At 37.3% G+C, this 12646-nt stretch overlaps 1 protein-coding gene across 1 annotated transcript; it reads right to left on the bottom strand.

The window, feature by feature from the left end:
* Positions 1-2398: 2398 nt before the first annotated feature.
* On the bottom strand, positions 2399-3376 carry tas2r202 (taste receptor, type 2, member 202; the record flags this gene model as incomplete). Its single annotated transcript, XM_081348802.1, has 1 exon — positions 2399-3376. One exon carries the CDS (start codon positions 3374-3376, stop codon positions 2399-2401), a length of 978 nt encoding a protein of 325 aa, XP_081204928.1.
* Positions 3377-12646: the final 9270 nt, after the last annotated feature.

Genomic DNA, 12646 nt, shown 5'->3' with positions numbered 1-12646 from the left:
AAAAACATTTGACCGAAATGTTTAGTTGCTGCTTGTTTTGATGTTTTGTTATATAATGCAATGACAATCAGACATTTTAGTTGTTTTGTGTCCACTCTGTCACTGCAGATTTCAGCAGATCCGAAAGTCCAAAATGATACAGAGATTTCTTTTTTTTTTTTTTTTCATCCAGTACTTAAAATGCTTGCTTTGGTTGACAGAAATTAGTGTAATTGTGAACCTACTTTAAAAACAATTTCTTTATAACCCATATAAAACCTCAAGCCTTTATTGTTATCTTTATACATTGGTATGACCGGGCCTTAACGCTGTGTTACTAGTGCTAGGTGATAAAGATGGCTTTGGGGACGGCAAGATGTGAATGTCTCAGTTGAGCATTATTTATTTGTATTCGTTACATTTCACTGTGGATTATTTGCTAAATTTGCAAACAGACTTTTACGATATGAACTCGACAGTAATGCAACAACATGTAGCCTAAGTAACCGTGTTTATTCTAATGCCTGATCTGTGACCAGTGATTTCTGATGATTCATGTAATGTTCTTTATCGATGTGTCAGTAAATCAAACCAGTGACTAAACGATCAACTTCACATTTTTTCTCTTAGTAGGATGAAAATAATCTGTTATTTAAACTGTGCTTAAAATATAGAAAGCGGTCAAAGAACGCTCCCTTTAAAGTCACTGGAGCTGTCAATCAAACAGCAAGACTCTCGCCAAAACTCTCGTTATAGTCAACGAATCACTTATTTACATTGTGTTTGCACTGTTAGTTATGATGAGAGCATTCGTTAGAGTGCTGAAATACAGTTGCAATGATGAGATCACTGCATTCATGCGCTCAACATGTCTATGATCAGCTACAATGCTCATCACTGCAGCCTTTCATGCCACAATCTTAAATATAATGCTATAGATTTCAATATAATGCTATTATCAACACTTTTCACGATTAGTAAACCTTGAGAGCTGTAATATTTAAAATGCGCTTAAAGTTTTCGAGAGAGTTCCACTTGTAATACTTATTTCATATGCAAAGATGCCAGCCAATCACAGCAGTGGGCGTTTACACTGAAGTCTCACAGCAGACACGCCCCTTCAAACAGAGCGTTCAAATCAGAGGGCTAAAATCAGGCTAGGAAAAATGCCTTTTATTTCTAAATTATGACAATTTTTTATGTAAAAATCATACTAACATTATAAGTGCACCCCAGGAAACATAAAATAATAAAATAATGCAGTTCATGACCCCTCATGAATGAGTCTGTCAAACTATTGGAAGAACCATGTGGTGCTTTATGTAAACATTTTGTTTTGTAACTTTAAAAGAAAGAAAAAAAAGAAATGTTTGATGAATTGCAGTACACTTGCACAGAAGACGCTGCAGCATATTTCAGCCCACAAAGGAGTATCTTTACACAAAAGGCAATCAAATGTTTTTATACTTTATTCATGTCAACCATTGACAAGTTGCGATAACATGAACCTTCAAGGACTAGTAGAGCAGAATGATTGTGCAAACTTTCAAGGCAACTCAATGTCCAATAATATCTAGTGCTCAGACCTTAAAGAATGAGTTATGAAATCGCATTGTATTATCTCAGGTGAAGAGAAATCTAAAAATGTCTTCGCTCGCAAGAAGCTACCCAAGCTATATCATTTCTAAAGCCTCGTTCACACCCAGAATGATAGCTATAAAAACGATATTAGCATCCGCACCAATGGACGATTTTGTTCTGTTTATTCTTTGTCGTCTGCCGCTATAAATGCTCAAGCTCTTTAAAGCAGGGTGGATTCTGATTGACTGTCAATGTTTTTATTGCGCACCAGCTGGAAAAATCGTTCTGAAAGTGATTCCAATGACAGTGTTTCTCTGAGCCGTTATCGTTATAGTTGAGGTGTGGACTCTACTATTCTTTTTTATTTAGAAAGATTTTTAGAACTATATCTTTATGGTTAACTATAAATATAATTTTGACGTTACCTATATTAGCGTGCACCAGCAGACAACATTGTTCTGTTTATTTTAAGCATGCGCTGCAGTTTTGTCATCTGCCGCTTTAAATGCTCAAGTTCTTAAAGCAGGATGGATTCTGATTGGCTGACTGGTTTTTATCGTTCATCAGCTGGAACAAATCCTTCTGAAAGTGATTCCACCGATATAGTTTCTCTGTGCTGTTATAGTTGTGGTGTGGACTCTGCTATTCTTTTACATTTAAAACTATTTTTAAAACTGAATCTTTAGTGTTTGATTCTGATTGGCTGTCAATGTTTCTCTGTGTTGTTATCTTTATAGTTGCGGTGTGGACTTCTTTTATATTTCTAATGTTTTTTTTTTTAAACTAAATCTTGTCACTATAGTTATCGTCCCTGATGTGAACGGGCCTTAACTCCAGGTTAGTGTCCATGGCTGTGCTCATGCGGTTCTGTTTTGACCTCTTCGACCTTCATGCTGCTGAAACAAGGGTACTCTTCTAAAAAGAGGTTATAGGAGGCGATCAGTTCCTTCCAGTAGCTCTTTTTACCGTAAACCAGCACGAACGCGCTGACCGTGGTGTAGACGCTGGCAAAGAGAATGGTCAGTGCGAGCGTGTTCTGCCTCATCAGCACCACCGTCATCTGTGTGTAGATGTCCACGGCCACGAAGCAAATGTACACGACCACCAGGCTCAGGGTCATCTTGATAACCCGCATCTGCGTGCCTAACTTGGGCCCGTGGGCTCCGTTGCTGCTGGCCTTCATCTCCAGAAGATGTTTTGCCAGGTGGTATGAGATCGAAATGCTGCATTTGACCATCACAATGCCCGGAATGATGTCGGAGATGATCACGTAGTAGAAGACGTAGGCGAGCCCCGTCGTATCGGTGGGCATGATGGACCCGCAATCGCCAAATTCAGTGCTTGTGCCATTGTAATAAGTGAGAACGCTCAGCAAGGGAACGCAATTGGCGAAGCCGCTCACGAAGATGAGCGCCAGGACGGTGTGGACATGCTTGACGATGGCCTCCTGGATGCGTGTGTAGCAGTGGACGGGCTCCATCACCAGCTTTGTGCCGTAGTAGAAGGTCAGGAACGCCGTGCTCCAGAATATGATGAGCTTCAAGCTGAAGATGAGCACCAGCAGGATGGCCGCCATCAAGCTGATTCGGCACACGGTGTCGATCACGTCTATAGTCTGCCATAAGTAAGTGAGAACCTGCTGGGAGATGCTGGCCAGGGCGATGGCCGTGATGATGAAGTCGGCAGGGTTGAGCTTGTGCTTCTTCCGGTAGCTTCTGTGGGTGACCAGAAGCAGGTACATGTTGAAGAAGATGGTGAGAATTGCCAAGAAGCCGGTCAGCAGCCAGGCCACGAGTTTGTCCACAGATGACAGCATGATCGATGATGGTCAGATCGATGGTCTCAACATACACAAAGGAAAGAAAAGAAGATCTCTTTCAAATATATTCAATGAGATTATGGTATCATAATACCTCCTGGTATCATAAACCCGGCGCAATGCGACACCAGACGCAAGTGTTTTTTGCTAGTTTCAGCCCGACGCAGTTATCATTTTCACCTGTGCCACATTTCGTCCTGTAGTACTAGAACTTAAAGGGATAGTTCGGCCAAAAATGATATTTAACCCATGATTTACTCACCCTCAAGCCGTTCGAGATGTATATGTCAATCTTTTTTCAGACGAACACATTTTCAGTTATTTTAGAAAATGTCTTCGATCTTTCAGTGGTTATAATGTGAAGCTATGGGGTCCACCTTCTTCAAGTCCCAAAATGTGCATGCATCCTTCACAAAAGTAATCCATCCGGGTCCAGGGGGATAAACGAAGGCCTTCTGATGGTAATCCGTGCGGTTTTGTCGTAAAAATATACATATTTAAAACTTTATAAACGAAAATAACTGGCTTCCAGTGGCGGTCAACGCGCATTCACGGAGATGGATGCCGGCGTAGGACGTAGCGTAGGAAGCGTCGTGACGTAGAACGAACGTGACAGCGCAGCCAGAGAGCAGAGCAAAACAAATCTCTACGTTCGTTCTACGTCACGACGCTTCCTACGCTACGTCCTACGTCATACGCCAGCATCCATCTCCGTGAACGCGCGTCGACCGCTACCGGAAGCCAGTTATTTTCGTTTATCCCCCTGGAGCCGGATGGATTACTTTTGTGAAGGATGCATGCACATTTTGGGACTTGAAGGAGGTGGACCCCATTACTTCACATTATAACCACTGAAAGATCTAAGACATTTTCTAAAATAACTGATAATGTGTTTGTCTGAAAAAAGATTGACATATGGATCTCGAACGGCTTGAGGGTGAGTAAATCATGGGTTAAATATAATTTTTGGCCGAACTATCCCTTTAACTAAAAATACTAAATAAAGCTAAATCATTTTTTTTTAAAGAAAACAAACTAATAAAATGACAAACTAAAATAAAGTGAAAACTGAAAATATAAAAAAGCTAATATAAAACATTAATAAATAATATGATGTATGTGTGTGTGTATGTAAAAGTGTTCAGTTCACAACCCGTTGCCTTAGAATTAGGTAAATAAACGTAATGCTTAATTGAAAAAAATAAGTTATGTGAACTTGACAATTCCACATTACTTCATTTTTTCGAGTAAGTATGAAGTTTATTATACTTATTTATAATTTTAAGGCAACAGGTTTCCTCAATTTTTTTAAGTTAAATCAACTGATCAATAGCTCTATTCTCTGACAAATTTTTATTTTTATTTCTAGACAACATTGATGCATAAATGAATTAAACCAGTGTTATTGCTAACTAAAATGTCAACTTAAACTTGAAAAACAAAATTTAAATGTTGGCAACTTGGCAACTCACTGAAATAAAAGGTTTAAGCTGAAATCCTAAAAGTACCAAAATTACTAAAGAAGACAAAAGTCAAAACAAAAATTGACAAAAATTTAAATAATAAAATAATACGGGTCTCAAACAGTAAAGATACTAAAGCACTCAAACGTCAAAGATCAATATCAGCTTTCTGATGCTTTCATATTTTGCTATGTTCTCTACTGTACGACTGCTATTGACTCATTTGTGTGCTTTTATTTCTTTAGAGAATAAACAAAGGAGAAACATCTGACACAACATTGATAAATAAATTCATATTTGAACACATACGTTTTCCCTGTGAACATGCACACACATACAGTAAGAGTTATGATTCCTTCAAAAATAATATTTCATTACCTTGTTTGGAGTTCTCAAATATTTTCCTTCATGTTCGCTGTGCTTGAGCTCCTCGTGCATTTAGGGGCTAAAAATACCAGAAAATGATGTTCTGTTGTCATGGCAAAATGCATTTTCTTTTTAAAGAAGTAGTAAATGATAGGGAGAAAATTGAAAGTGAATTGCTAAGGTTGGTGCTGCAAGCACTTGACAACAGACAAGTGACTTTTATACACAAGATTTGAAGGACAATTTTCATATGCTGACAGTAACCATATTTAAAGCAGTGTATTTTATGGCACAGAAGCATGACTAGTCATTCTATCCACTATAGCTGACCAGACACTGCGGTTTAATTCAAATGGCATTGGGGGCTGGTGGGCTTTCAGTTTCGGGATTTATGCTTCAGTATTCATTCAGCCAGATTAAATTCCTTTCATATGCAAAGCTTTATGTTGTCCGACACCATTTCACATTTGGTAACGACAATCTGTGTTTACTTTGATGATTACAGCATTTATATAATCCAGTTAATGAGCATAATTAAGGGCCACTGGCCACAAGTTATTTTCTTAGATGGGGGGAAAAAAGAAAAAGAAATCTCTCTTTTTTACACTAAAAACAAGAGATTGTGTTAAATAATTCACACTAAGAGGAAGTAGATGGACAAATACAGAGTGAGCAAAAGTGATGGGATGTTTTTAATGACCATAATAAGTTTGGCTAAACCATTGAAATATGAGCTATATAAATAAATAAATATATATATATATATATATATATATATATATCTTAAATATTATATATATATATTTATTAATTATATATTATTGTATTATATTAAATATGAGGGAAGAACACAGGAATAAACTTGGTATTTATCTGACAAAGTTATTTGGCAAAAAAGGGGTAAACTAAAGCTACACATTTTATTTTGCTATGCAATTCAATTCTGCCACATCTGAACATCTCATAAACCACAAAAGCAGTAATGGGTATTAAATAATAAACATTGTGCATTCATGTAGATCCATACAAAAGTGATTTAATTTGACAGTTATTTTTGAACAAGAGACAACATTTTCATGCCCTCATCATGTAAGACTGGATAAAATATTATGAAATGAAGTAAAATCTAACTGACATCAGAGGTTGACTTTTTTTCCATTTATTTCTAAACAAGGCTGTAAGAACTGAGATTTAATACAGCCTATTTCAATCTTCGTTTCTATGCCATATGTTGAAAGGCACCTGCACAAACCTGCTGTTCTCATTATGAAATCATGTTGTATAATTATTCAGATGTGCTCAATGTAAATCGAAGCCAAATCCTGAGGTGGACAAACTGCTTTGCCTGCACCCGTCCTTCCTGTGCTAATGCACCCAGAGGTTTTTATTTGACTAGCACACATCCCACCGAGACTCATAATGAGAAGATCCAGTCCTCATTCACAAGACAAATACAGCTCTCCTGGCATTCGTATGCACGACGCATATTAATTGTGATACTGCTGTATAACATGCAGGTGATAAAATGGCCACTTAAGCATGTTGCTTTTAAAGAACTTTGGTGCTTTCTTGTTCATTTTGTTCAAAACATTCAAACACATCCAGCAGCCCTTGCCTCGAGCCAAACGTCTTTTCATAACCCAGCAGTCGCTTTTCCCTGCTTTCGTCTGATACTGAGAATACTTACACGACCCTGACATTTTACCCACAGATCCAGCAGGAGAAAGCATCACATTACCAGGAGAACCTACGATATTCTGTTTGTGCATCTCATAAACCATGTAAGCTGTAATGGGTATTAATTAAATAATAAATCATAGTGCATTCAAGTGATTTAATTGGACAAACACACAGCTACACTTACTTTTGAATAAGATAAATGGTACATTTCCACGCCCTCGTCATATGTGTCTTTATAAAATATTCAATTTACTTTTTTTAAAGATGGAATGAAGTAAAGTCACCTTTTAGTGTTTTATACAAAACAGATTATTTCAAAGCAGATTACTGATTAATGATTCAGTAATGCAAACAGAATCCGATTAAAGAAAACAGTATAATCATATAAATCATTATGAAAGTTTTCTTTCATTTTAATTAACTTTTTAAACTTTAAACTAAGCACAGGGTTTTTAACTAAGCACTTTTAACTAAGCACTTTAAACTAAGCACAACTTAATTTGAAGTTGTCTTCATTTGTGTGGATGTTCAATTCTGAAAACACACTTTCATTATTTTCCTTCTATTCTCAAATTTGATGAAAAATGATCTATTTATTAGGAAATATTCCAGTTCCTTCATTATTTTATTTCTATGCTCAAACATATTTCAGTCGTAATTTAACTCATAGATTTTTTCTTGTGTATTTCCTGTCAGTCTTGGTAAAAATCCCTTTACTACTGACATCATCCTCCAGGAAGTGACATCATTTCAGAGGGACAAACATCAGTGAGTATTATCAAAAGATTGGATGAATTCTGTGATGTTTTGTTGTATTGGTTGTGTTGTTTCACTTTAAAACACAGAAATCATTATGATAATATCAAAATTGATTCAAGTTGATAGCCACTGTCAGGCCTCACTATAACTCTTTATTTTCGTCATGTTCTGGCTATAATATTTTGTTAAAATACAGTAATTTACCGTAAGGCTCGGACACTTCTTTTGTCACATGCTGTTTTTCTCCTACCGTATAGTATGGGATTTCGGATGCAGCCATATAGAGAGTTCAAATGCTCAAGAACAGAAATGAGCCATAAAACAACAGGTGATGAGATAAAACCTGATCCATCAGAGCATTAATAAACTCATAATGGACAGGATGACCAACAATGTCATTACTTTTACAACCACTACTTTTTGCACTTATTGGATACAGTCATGCTTTATGAAAGGCACTTGAGTCATTCTACTGGATTGAAATCAGTTTTGAGATGCAGTCACTAGAAATGGTCTTGGTGAATTACTACAGCTGAAGTTCTGTAACTCATCCTGAAGTGTTTGTGCTACAGACATGAATGTTGACACAAATCATACCATAAAGTGTTCTGGTTTTTTTTTTTACTGGCGGCTAATAAAACAGAGAAAAAAATAATAATAATCCAATAGATGTACATTAAAGAGACCTGAGCCAATTCCAAAGACCAGAATATGAGGCTTAAAGGATGCTTTAAAATAACCACCTACAATAGTAATGTGCTTACAGACTCAAAAAAACACCTTAGCAACCGAAGAACCATCCTGGCAACCAACCAGAAACCAGAATAGCCATGATTTTGCACTCACATTTTCTTCAGAAAATCTATGGTGTAAAAACAATGGTTTGCAAGGAAAATCTTTCTGCTCTCTTATTTAAGGATAGGCATATTGGTTTCTTTGAATCAGAATATTGATTTTTCAAGCCTGATGAACCTTGGCAAGGAAAGGAAAATCTTGTTCACTTTGTGCAATTAAATGTGAATTCATCTGCATGCAGTCTGTCACACACTGTGCTGCTATGTGTCCCTGAAACACGGTGTGTAAATGCACTAATTTCATTTCAAATATCTTTTCATGTCTTTCTGCCACTCGCTTCTTATTGTCCATCCCTTAGTCCAGACCCATTATCCCATAATGAGGGGTTATTGGTCTAACAATTCTGAGAGAAAAGTGGAAAAGAAGAAATGGATTGGAGGCGAAAGGGCACTGAGAGGGTGAGGTGATGGAGGATGGTGCACTGCCTCCAGGGGGCGCTCTTGCACAACGCTCTCACTGTCATACAGGGATTGACCTGAAGATGCAAATCAAACAGAGCAAACAATTTCCTTCCCATCATCTCTCAATCAGAGCGCAGATTAGAACTGAACACTTGTCAGTGCAGGTGCATCACAAGGGAAAATCAGTTAGACAGCAACTAAAAAAAACAACGTATTAGAAACGGAGGACTTTACCAATTCAACCACCAACATGCAAACTGCAGAATAAAATCATATATAAATATTTAACAAATCAAAATCATTGCAGCAGAAAAAAAAGCATTTAATATGAATTAGAAGTAATTATTTTATTTAGGTCTTGTCATTGAAAACAAGCCCATCACTGGCTCTGGTAAATCAGTCTGAGGTAAACTTAAGGCTGGAATACACTACACGACTTCTAAAATCGGAACAGATTTTAAAACATTGCATCATACACTTGTTGACTTTGTAAATGGTTACAGAGAAAACCTGAGGATCACACACTAGATTTTCAAGTAATTCCGAACACAACAGAAACATGCCCTTGTTGCTATGAGCCACATGACAAATGAAAACAATATGCTTTCTAAAATCAGCTCAAGGTGTTTAAAAGTGACATGAAACGGAAGTTGCGGTCGTCTTTTCTTCCCTTTTGTGACGTAGCCTATGTCTATTTGAAACGGCATCTTGAACAAGGAAAAAATGTAGGACGGGACTTGATTTTCTCCATGGGGTATTGATTGGATTATTGTGGTTTGCTATTGGTCGTTCTCATGTGAGTGACAGGCGTGTGGAGGATGGGACTATATTCTCCACAACTGACTGCAAATTGCCATTCAGATCTGCCCTTATTCAGGGGCGGACTTTACCATTAGGCAAAGGTCGGCAATTGCCTTGGGCCCCAAGCTACCTAGGGGCCCCCAAAATGCCCCATTAATTTATGCTTAAGTTTTTTTTTTTAATTTTTTTTTTAATTTTCGCAAATTATATATTTCTAAATCTCCATTTGCGAAAAATGGCATCAAATCATTAGTCGCAGAAAGGAGGGGGCCCCCCACCTCACTACATTGGACTATTCCATTATCTCACGCATCTGCGAAAGTGACAAGGCTGTATTGCGACAAAAAACTGACAGAGAAAAAGAAGTGATTGACAGAGTGTACAGAGTAGCCTAGTAGAGTAAAAATGAAGCGAAGCTACACAAGCGGTGCTGAAAAGAGGAGGAAAAATTGCAGAATAAGGTAACAAACTTTTTTGTGATGCCCGCTGACAATGACAACAACGATACAGGAAATACACAAACAGAGCAAGATGAGTCTAAACGTGAAAATGAAAAGTTTCGAAGTTACCCAAGCGTCTCAAATAAAAGAAAAAAAGACTCAGATACTGTAAGTAGGCTATTTGGGAAAGCTGCCAAAGATGACAAACTTTTTTATGGCTAGGAACAACAAACGTCCAACGCACAGAAAGATCGTGAAGCAAAGAGGACATGGAGACCGACAGACAAAACAGAGCAGTTTAAATTACTCAGGTCTCAGATTCTGTCAGTTCTATTACGAAATAATAAATACCGTTTGGAGCTTGTAATGTGACGTGACCGATCCCTAGAGGCACGTGAACTGATCATCTTCGGTAATAACTTACCAAAATGTATTCCTTTATTCATAATATCGACCAATCAGTGTTTTTCAACCGCGGAAAGAGGTAAAACAGCTGGAGAACAATCGTCACATAACATTTAGCCTAACGTTCCTCAGGAAAGCCACTTAGTTACCATAATATAGGCTATAGCATGTTAGTTGACTAGAAAAATAAGATATAAAGAGTATTTAGCTAAATAGGGCCTATGTGTAGGCCTACTATATTATTTATTTAGTATATTGTTTACTTATAATTTAATTATAATAAAAAAGCATTGTTTAATTTTAGTTATTTTTAACCTTAAATAATACCAGCTGATATGGCTCTCTGTATGTTCACAGCATTATGTGAGTTTTTTTTTTCTTGAGAAAAATTAACGCCTATCTTGTGTACCTAATATGTATCCAAATGAGTCAATATTGAATCAAATCACAAGAATTGAATCGAAATGGTGAAATTTGTCAAGCAAAAAAAAAAAAAAAAAAAAAAAAACAGAGCTTACCAGAAATTGTACCATGTAAACATTGTAACGTTTCTGTTTAGGAGTGAATACGTGTATGCAAGGTTTAAAGGGGAAGTTTTATTTCTCCTCTCCAACCTTTACCTGCCTATTCACCATTCAGTCTGTAAAAAAGAGATTTCGCTCTCTTTTAAAGGTGCAGTGTGTGATTTTTAGACGTCACAATAAGTTGATCTTCATAGAAGGGGGTTCCCGCGGTTATGTAGATATAAATGACTCATTCTAAGGTAATAAGAACATAACGGTTCATTAAGTAAGGTCTTTATACACCACTGAAAACATAGTTATGGATCTTATATTGCATTTCTGTCAATAGATCCTCAGAAATATGACACATTGCACCTTTAAAGATCGGATGGGGGGCCCATACATACCTTCGCCTTGGGCCCCCAATTTGCTAAATCCGCCACTGCCCTTATTTAGTTAACAATGCCCAACTTCCTACAATCCAATCCACTCCAGAGGACGAAAATCCCGGTCCAGTCCCGTCCTAGATTTATTTCTCAATGCAGAAGCCATTTTACTCGAATACACGTCACAATAGGGAAGAAAAGACTATCGAAACTTCTATTTCATGCTGACTTTAAAGATTATGAGAGCACAAGAATAATGCAAGACACATTCCATATATAATTGTTGGTTTGTAAACTGTGCAAAATTTGTCTGTTGTTGTACCATGTCGCTCTGCTTTTGCATCATAATCATACGCTGTTCGTTCGTTGGCCAGAGGAGAATTGAGCGACTGAGCCTGGTTTCTCCCAAGGTTTTTTCTCCATTGTGTCACCTGATGGAGTTTTGGTTCCTTGCCACTGTCGTCTTTTTTCACCTTTGTTGCCATTGGCTTTTGGCTTGATTAGTTGAAGACATTGAATTTAATATTCAACAATATTATTGATCGGCCTGCATTGACACCATTATATGAGAACTGAACTGAGCTGGACGATGACATCACACTTTTCCCCAGATACATGATCTAAATTAATAACCTTTTTACAACAAAAATGAAACATCACTGAACTTACTTCAGCTGGACTGTGACACTATTTTGTTCTGGAAACAAACTTTGTTGCATTATTTTCCAATTATCTCTGTAAAGCTGCTTTGAAACAATCTGGATTGTAAATCTGGACTGTAAGCATTGCATTATTTTTTAGATTAGTGGATATTTCTTCCAGGTTTTCTTTCTCCACTCCTAACACCTACTGTATGAAGATGGGTTCCTTTAGGGTTCAAGTGGTGCTCACTGTAGAGACACATGATGTCCAGCTCCACCTCTCTGGATGTCATGGGTTGGGCTTGATCTAGTATGTTTCCACCTCTGTGGATCTGATGGGTGGAGGGATAGAGGTATGGGCAGGGTTAGGTGTGTTTGGACCTTCTCCAGCCATTATGCCATTAAGTTGGACTTGACAGTGAGAACCACTCTTTGGCTTGCTCACTCGGGAAAATACTCTAAGGCATAATTTTCATGTAAATGAACTTCCAAATGAGGACCTCACAGAATTTGAGGCATTATTATTTTTCTGTAAAGATGCTTTGTTTGAAATATTGTTCATTGTGA

This window comes from Scardinius erythrophthalmus, assembly GCF_964197995.2.
Source record: "Scardinius erythrophthalmus genome assembly, chromosome: 20".
Taxonomy (NCBI): domain Eukaryota; kingdom Metazoa; phylum Chordata; class Actinopteri; order Cypriniformes; family Leuciscidae; genus Scardinius; species Scardinius erythrophthalmus.
The sequence above is the reverse complement of the archived record's forward strand: the minus strand, read 5'-3'. Positions and strand labels throughout refer to the sequence as shown.